Source organism: Aotus nancymaae, unplaced genomic scaffold (genome assembly GCF_030222135.1).
Source record: "Aotus nancymaae isolate 86718 unplaced genomic scaffold, 86718_ANA_hifiasm-v0.15.2.pri h1tg000030l, whole genome shotgun sequence".
Classification (NCBI taxonomy): Eukaryota; Metazoa; Chordata; class Mammalia; order Primates; family Aotidae; genus Aotus; species Aotus nancymaae.
In genome coordinates this window covers 21,134,832-21,143,808 of record NW_026988443.1, presented here as the reverse complement: position 1 = coordinate 21,143,808, position 8,977 = coordinate 21,134,832, and the positions used below count along the sequence as shown (strand labels likewise).

The following is an 8,977-nucleotide window of genomic DNA, read 5'->3' as shown; positions in this document are numbered from 1 at the left end:
ATGGGCCCTCCCGACTCAGCTTCCTCAATAGCTGGGACTACAGGCATGTACCACCACACCTTGATAATTTTTACTTTTTTTGTAGAGATGGGGTCTTGCTGCGCTGCCCAGGCTGGTCTCAAACTCCTGGTCTGAAGCGATCCTCCCACCTCGGCCTCCCAAAGTGTTCAAATTACAGGTGTGAGCCATGGCACCCAGCCCAGTTTCCTATTCTTTCTTTATTTTTTATTTTTTGAGACAGAGTCTCACTCTGTCACCCAGGCTGGAGTGCAGTGGTGTGATCTTGGCTCACTGCAACCTCTGCCTCCTGGGTTCAAGCGATTCTCCTGCCTCAGCCTCCTGAGTAGCTGGGATCAGAGGCACGTGCCACCATGCTCAGCTAATTTTTGTATTTTTAGTAGAGACAAGGTTTTACCATGTTGGCCAGGCTGGTCTTGAACTCCTGACCTCAGGTGATCTGTCTGCCTCAGCTTCCCAAAGTGCTAGGATTACAGGCGTGGGCCACCATGCCTGGCCAGTTTCCTAGTCTTTAAAGGGGGCCACTACATCTTTTGTTATGAAGATAAAATGTGGTGGCTCCTACCCTTGCCCATGGAGTTCTTCCTCCAGGCCCGAGCCTGGGTGAGGGCGAGTCTCCTGCAGGCCCTGTTCTCTTGGATGCAGCACAATCACCCCATGACCGAGACACTGAGGGAGGAGTGGGTGCAATACCAAGGATGTACACAGAAGGGGGACACCCATTCAACTCTGTCTGGTAGGTGTGAGGAGAGGCCACACAAGCTCCCCTAAGGAGGCAGCCTTTGAGCGGGGCCTGGAAGGCTTTTGTTGGTTGGAGAAGCACAGGGAATGGCAGTCAAGGCAGAGGGAAGAGCCCAGGCAAAGGGCAGAGGCTGGAAGGAGCATGGACAGGTGCTTGGAGAGGAGCGGCGGGAGCTGGGCAAGGGCCAGGCTGTGTGAGGGGCAGGCAGCAGGCTGACCATCCTGGGTCTGCCCAGCACCCTGCAGGGCTGGGGGTTCTGGGTTTCTCTTGGGGGAGACAGGCATGCTCTGGGCAGGAGCCCTGGACTCTCCAGGCTCAGGCTGGTGATGCAGGAGTAGGCCAGTCCTGTCCTGGCTGGGGAGTGCTCCTGCCTTGTCTCCTTGGGGAGTCCCTGGCTTAGGGGAGACTTGCAGAGACTGTGTGGGCTGAGCTTTCCATGTCTGTTTTATTCATGCTGAACCTTCCCTTCGATCCTCATTGTTGGGCAGTGAGAACAGTCCGCTAGCCTGCTGTTCTTTCCTCAACTGTGGCCACTTGTCCCCTGACTCATCCTGGATGTCCCTCTGTGTCTTGCATAAGGTCCAGCCTCCTGCTCTTCTGGTTCTCCTAACAGCTTTCCCAGGGGAGTGACATCCAGGTCTGAGTGACACCCACTGTGGCCATGTGCATGTCTGCCAGACACTGCCTTGAGCCCACAGGGTGGCTCCCAGAGGCATCTCCCCGACACCTCCAGCTCCCTTCTCGGGCAGTGCTGGGCAGCCGGCAGCCTGTGGGCACCCGTCAGACTGCCTGGGCTCAAGTCTGGGATCTACCACTTGCTGGCTGGGTGATCCCGCCTGTTAAACACTCCAGCCTCAACTTTCTGATCTGTCAGTTGGGATGATGATAAAAGGTAGGACTTTTATCATCCCACCAGGACTATGGTGAGGATTTTGCACAGTGAGATTATGCACAAACAGTGCCAGGCACCCAGCAAGCACTCTTTACGCATTGGCCATTACTACCAGGCTCCTGTTCACCAACTCCAGCTACCCCTTAGTCCCCTCCTTAACCAGTTAACTCTGAAAAGGGACAGGAAATGCCCCAAACCTCCTGGCTAATCAGGGTGTGTCTGGGAAGGGGAAAAGGGGCCCCAAAGGCCAGGGCTGTTCAGATCCAATTCAATCTATTTCAAAAATGTTTTCTTTCTGTCAAGTGCAGTGGCTCACACCTGTAATCCCAGAACTTTGGGAGGCTGAGGCGGGCAGATCACCTGAGGTTGGGAGTTTGAGACCAGCCTGACCAACATGGTGAAACTCTGTCTCTACTAAAAATACAAAATTAGCCAGGTGTGGTGGCATGTGCTTGTAATCCCAGCTACTTGGGAGGCTGAGGCAGGATAATCGCTTGAACCTGGGAGGTGGAGATTGTGGTGAGCCGGGATTGTGCCATTGCACTCCAGCGTGGGCAACAAGAGTGAAACTCCATCTCAAAAAAAAAAAGTTTCCTTTTTCCCCAAGCTCTTCCTGCCCTAGAAGAGGAAATGCCTCAGGTCTGGCCAGGTCTCTGGCTCCCAGGAGGCTGGCATCACTTCACCCCCAGTGTGAAGGGTGGCTATTGCTGTTAAGCACCTCCAAGGTCCTGCTTTTATTTTTCCTATCTGGTGGTGGCCTTGGACCCAGGCAGAAGTCCCTGAAGGCCTGTGGATGGTGGTTTGGGAAGGAAGAGTCTGGCTTTGCCTGCCATTGAAAATTGTCCGAGAATGGAATCTATTGAATTTTTTCCTGCTGCCTTAGACAGCTGGCCCCTGGAGTGACAGTCAGGTGGCTACGTTCTGCATAAAGTTCAGGCATTCTGGCTACATGCACAGTTTTGGGACTGGTCACCCAAGAATTAGCCACCAACTCTGATTAAAGGTGATCCCAACAACTGGGAGACCCTCAAATCAGTTCTATTTGTGCTCTGCCGGCTCTCACCAGGGATAGCTTTATTCACTCATCATTCATTCTGTCAGTTCACCCATTCACTTATTCATATACTCACCCTCATCAACCCATCCCGCTGCCCACCTATTTATCTTTCTGTTCCTCTACCCAGCCCTCCCTTGCATCCATCCACTCAGGCATAACACTCAGTCCACTCATCTATCCATCCCTCCATTTTCTCATTCATCCATCATTTCATTTACCCATTTATCCATTCATACTCTCTACCCATCCATTTCTCCATCCATCTACTGACCCTTCCACTCAACCTCCATCAATCCATCACTTCTATTTTCCTATGAGTCCTTCACCCTTCCCATTCATCCATTCCTCTCTCCATTCATCCACCCATCCACCCATCTCGCCACCCATCTCTCCATCCATCCATCCATCCATCCAGGCACCAGCTAGACCAGCCATTGGTACAGCCTGGACCAACAGTGGCAGGGGAGGAGTGACACACTCTCCCTCTGACCTTCAGCCTCACTCTGAGTTTCTCTCTTAGCAGTAAACCGGGCCTCTCATGCCACAGAGAACATTATGGTAGGCACCCGTGAGTGCTTAACATAGCCCAAGACTTCTAGGATGCTTTCCTGACCACCCTGTTCCACCCAGGGCAGAGCTGCCAACTCCTTGAGGCCTCCTGGGTTGCAACTGCAATCAGATGAAGTCCCAGGTCCCCAGGGTGGGCAGCAGCTCACCGTAGCCGTGCTCGTACTCTCGGTGTCGACGCCGGCGGTGGTGATGGTGGTGGTGGTGGTGGTGGCGGTGGCGGTGCCGCTGAAGCCGGGCCTGCCTGTCCCTGCGGATGCTGCCCACGATGATGGTGATGCAGGAGAGGATGATGACCACACCTATGACAGCACTTGCCACCAGCACGGGGGACACGAGCAGATGGCTGTGCTCCGAGCTCTCTGAGAATGTGGGGTAGAAGTAGCTGGTGCGGTTGTATCGTGCTACTGTGGACAGAGAGAGAGGACACTGAGCTGGAGCCAGGGCCTGCCACACCCCTTCCTCCTCTGCCCTGGGAGCTGTTGATCCCTAAATAAATGGAGGAGAGTCTGGGCTCAGGCCCATGGATTCTATCCTGGCTGCTCCTGGGAGGAAGAAGGAGGAGAGCAGCAACTCACCCTGCTGCCTGTAGGAGCCTCTGGTAGTGAGGGCTGACTGCCCTCCTCTCCTCTGAAGCCTCTGCTTGCAAGCTGAACTATCTCACAGATAGGAAAAGGGAAACTCAGAGAGGGCAGTGGACTTGGCCAAGGTCACACAGCAAATTAGTGGTAGAGCTGAGGCTTGAATCCATGACTCTTAGAGATGGACAAGGACTCCACCAAGACATGAAGTTCAAAGGTCAACATGATTTTACTGATGTCTTAGGAAGTGGTGGGGGGATGCACAGGGGAACAGAGTATGAGGAACAATTCTGCCGGCCTCAGGCAGGCCTGGGACTGTGGGCTGAAATTGATCCAGATGTGTCAGGGGGTTGGATCAGATCAGAGAAGGTTTCCCAGAAGAGGTGAGGCTGAGGTGATCTTGGAGGGTGAGGATGAGTTAACTCAGGGAAGGCAGGGACTAGCATTCCAGACAGGACAAAGGCACAGAGGGGTGGAGGGGACTTCCAGGGAGGATGTGGTATGGTAGGAGCAAGGAGAGAGTGCAGGAACCTCCTCCAGGACTAACAGCTGGATTCTTGAGAGTCCTGTGGAAATAAGCTCCTGGGCATGGGTGACTTAGTCCTCCCACTGGAAAAGATGATGGGGCCTTGGGAGCTGGGGTCCTGGGGAGGGGTTGGGGCAGCCATGGGCACCCACTGCCTCACTTGGACAGTCAGCTCCTCATTGGTGAGTGTCTTGGAGTGTCATCGAATTCCCTCCAACTCAGCCCTGTAAGTCAGGATGCAGCTTTTTCCTTTCACAGATGCACGGACTGCGACTCAGCACTGGTAAGGGACTGGCCCATGGTCACTCAGTTACTCCATGGCAGAGCCAAGCTGGAATCCAGATCTGGCTTCAAAGTCCAGTGCTTGCTCTCCAGCATCTCCTGCCCTCAGTGTGAGCCCTTCCTGAGGCTGCCAGCCGGATCTCTGGACAGCAGTAGGGAGCCAGCTTCAGACATCCAATGATCCACAGAGTCACAGGCAAGCACCGGGAAGTTCAGATCTTTTCTGGGCTCTATTCTGAGAGGGGTCCCCTAACACATTCTCCTTGAGCCCATGTTCAAGCCCCAGCTTTGCATTTGTTACATATGATCATGTCTGGTTTCCAGGGCTTGTGTCTGACCATTCTGTATGTCCTCAAACTCAGCAATGGGGCTGGGCACACCAAAGGTGCCTAATGCATGTACTGAGTGAGTGACTCCAGTCTTGAGACCAGATGGGGAAATGGCAGGGAGGCCTTGAGATGCCTCAGGGGAGTGAGGCCTCTGTCTTGGGTGGTAATCAAGCAGAGCACAGGAGGCCACCTGCCTGAGTAGCTGTAGGAAGGCTTTTTTCCCAGGTGAGGGCCTGGCCATCTACCAGTCAGAGGCATGACACTCAGCTGTGATTGCTTCGCCCTCCCATACCTTTCTAGCACCGACCCCAAAGCCTCAACCACACTCAACCTATGGCAGGAACAGGTGGTAAAGCACAAACTCAGGACCTTAGCTGGGGTCAGAAACACGCCCTTGGGGCAGGTCTGGCCCATGCTGGTGGTGCTTGCAGTCTGCTGGCCCTCATCAGGAGGGACTGGCATGGAGGCCCTTCTGTCTGGGCCAGTGTGTCATCCCACCCTGAGAGCCCAGCCTTTGCTGAAGTTCACCGTAAGGTGCTCCCGTGAGAGGCGTGCACTGGAAAGAGGGAGCACCCTAAGACTTTGGTTGGACATACATGCCTCCTGACTATCCGATGTGAGGATGTGGGATGTGGAGACAAAAGTGACTCCATCTTGGATGCTGATATGGGTTGGCTCTGTGTTCTCACCCACATCTCACCTTTGTAATCCCCGTAATCCCCACGTGTTAAGGGCAGGAACAGGCGGAGGTAATTGAATCATGGGGGTGGTTTCTCCCATGCTGTTCTTATGATGATAATGAGTGATTTCTCTTGAGATCTGATGGGTTTTATAAGTGTCTGATATTTCCCCTGCTTGCACTCATTTTCTCTCCTGCTGCCCTGTGAAGAGGTGCCTTCCACCATGATAGGAAGTTTCTTGAGGCCTCCCCAGCTATGTGGAACTGTGAGTCAATTAAACCTCTTTTCTTTATAAATTATTCAGCCTCAGGAATTTCTTCATAGCAATGTGACAGTGGACTAATACAGATGCTAATCCACCATGTTGACTTCTGATTAGCCCAGTCCTGTGAAAACCTGATTCTCACTTTGTTTACTGTCCTTAGCATAAGAACATGTAAACTTTGATGTTATTGTACAAATTATAGGTTATGACACATATAGCATTCTTGCCTGTTCTGGAGGGCTGCCTTTAATTGTCTTGCACAGAGCATGTATACTCCTTCCTTGTGATATATAAGCCCTGGGTCTGGGGAGTAACGGTGTGAAGATCTACCTGTTTTGCTGCTGTCCAAGACTACACTTCCATCTTTAAGTTCCCCAGATAAATCACTCTGTACCAACAAATTGGATTTGTCTGCCTCACTCTGGCTTCTTAGCTACTTCTGCATTTGGGGGTTGCTTTGCATATATGGCCTTTTAATGAACAGTGGGGTATAAAAATTCCTAGAATTCTTTGAGGGCCAAACACAGGCTACTGTTTTCAGGGCTCCTACTATGTGTAGGATAAGTGATAAGAGCTCATTTCATTCTTGGAGCTATTTCATCCAATTCTCCCCATTTTACAGGTAAGGACGCTGAGGCTCAAAGAATTTTAAGTGACTCATCTGTGGTCAGACAGCCAGTACATAGTGAAGCCAGACCCTCTCGGGCCTTGGTCTCCCCTCTAAACCATAAAGAGCTGGATAAGAAGTTCTCTGCTATATAATAAAAATAGCACAAAAAGGGAATAGAGGGAATAGAGTTATATAGGAGTAACTAGAGTAACTTAATTCTCATTGGAATGAAGTTAGTATAAATATCAAGTAGTTTCTGATGAGTTAAGATGTATATGGCAAGCCCCAGAGCAACCACTAAGAACATAACTCAAATATAGTAAAAAATATCATTAAATAAATTAAAATATTACATTAGAAAATATTCACTTACAGCAAAAAGGAGAAATAGAGGAACAAAAAAAGACATGAGACATACAAGTCAAAAAGCAAAATGGCAGATGTAAATCCAACTGTATGAATAACATTACATGTGATTGATTAAATAATGCCATCAAAAGGAAGAGATTGTCAGACTGGGTAAAAAACAGAATCCAACTATATACTGTCTCTGAGTCTCACTTGTGAACCAGACACAAATAGGTTGAAAGTAAAAGGATGGAGAAAGATATGCCATGCAAATTGCTATAATAAGAAGGCTGCTGTGGCCATAATAAAATCAGAAAAAACAGACTTTAAGACAAAAAGTGCTACTAGAGATAAGAGGGTCAATTTATAGTGATAAAGAGTTAATCCATCAGGAAGGTATAACAATTATAAACATATATGCATCTAACAATAGAGTCCCCAAGTCCATGAAGCAAAGTTTAACAAATTGAGAGAAAATACAGACAATAAAACAATAATAGTTGGGGACTCCAATATTCCGTTTTTAGTAAGGTATAGAGAAACTAGGCAGAGATCAATAAGGAAATACATGATTAGAACAACATTATTCACAAACTAGACCTAACAGACATCTATAGAACACTTCACAACAGCAGAATATGCATTCTTCTCAAGCACATTTGGAACATTTTGAAGGATAGGCCATATGATAGGCCATACAACAAGCCTCAACAGATTTTAAAGTGATTGAAATTGTACAAAGTATGTTACTGGTTAAAATAAAATTGGAAATTAATAACAAAAATAAATTTGTGAAATTCACAAATACACAGAAATTAAACAGCATACTAATAAGTAAAGAGAAAAGCAAAAGGAAATTAGAAAATGCTTTGAGAGAAGTTAAAATGACATTGCACTAAAACTTGCGGGATGCAGCTGGGCGCAGTGAGTGGCTCACGCCTGTAATCCCAGCTCTTTGGGAGGCAGAGGCTGGCGGATCACTTGAGGTCAGGAGTTTGAGACCAGCCTGACCAAGATAGTGAAATCCCATCTCTACTAACAAAAACAAATTACCTGAGCGTGGTAGCAGGCACCTGTAATCCCAGCTACTTGGGAGGCTGAGGCAGGAGAATTACTTGAACCTGGGAAGTGGAGGTTGCAGTGAGCCAAGATTGTGCCATTGCACTCTAGCCTGGGCAACAAGAGCGAAACTCTATCTCAAAAACAAAAAAAAACCCCCCCAAAACAAACAAACAAAAAAACAACTTGCAGGATACAGCTAATGCAATGTTTAGAGGGAAATTTATATATGTAAATATCTACATTAAAAATGAAAAAAGATCTCAAATCAACAGCCTAACCTTCTACCTTAACATACTGGGAAAAGAAGGGCAAACTAAATCTGAAGTGGGTAGAGGAAGGAAATAATAAAGATTAGAGTGGAAATTAGTGAAATAAAGAATAGAAAAACAATAGAGAAAGCCAATAAAACCAGAAGTTGGTTCTTTTTTTGAGACAGAGTCTTGCATTGTCTCCCAGGCTGGAGTGCAGTGGCACAATCTTGGCTCATTGCAACCTCTGCCTCCCAGGTTCAAGTGATTCTCTTGCCTCAGCCTCCTGAGTAATTGGGACCACAGCTGTGAGCCATCACGCCCAGCCCAGAAGTTGGTTCTTTAAAAAGATTAACAAATTTGGCTGGGCATGGTGGCTTACACCTGTAATCCCAGTACTTTGGGAGACTGAGGCTGGTGGATCACTTGAGGCCAGAAGTTCAAGATCAGCCTGGCCAATATGGTGAAACTCCATGTCTACTAAAAATACAAAAAATTAGCCAGGTGTGGTGGCACACACCTGTGGTCCCAGCTACAGATGCTACTACAGACTTTGCAGAAATAAGACCTTACAAAAATAAGAATTATCATAGTATCATCAGGGAATACTATGAACAACTGTATGCCAACAAATTGGATTACCTGGATAAAATGTGCAAATTCTTAGAAATACACAGAACTAAGGAAAAAGACTTAAAAAGAAACTCTGAATTGGCCTATCAGAAGCAAAGAGATTGAATGAGTAACGTGAGAAACTTTTCAGCTTCTTT

At 48.4% G+C, this 8,977-nt stretch overlaps 1 protein-coding gene across 2 annotated transcripts in view; it reads right to left on the bottom strand.

Moving 5' to 3' along the window:
• Positions 1 to 8,977, bottom strand: part of BEAN1 (brain expressed associated with NEDD4 1) — a 58,222-nt gene that overhangs the window by 10,463 nt on the left and 38,782 nt on the right. For both annotated transcript variants that reach the window (XM_064383159.1, XM_064383160.1), the window contains one exon: positions 3,426 to 3,683. In XM_064383159.1, the coding sequence (XP_064239229.1) occupies positions 3,426 to 3,683 (258 nt within the window). The remainder of the gene's footprint in view (positions 1 to 3,425; positions 3,684 to 8,977) is intronic.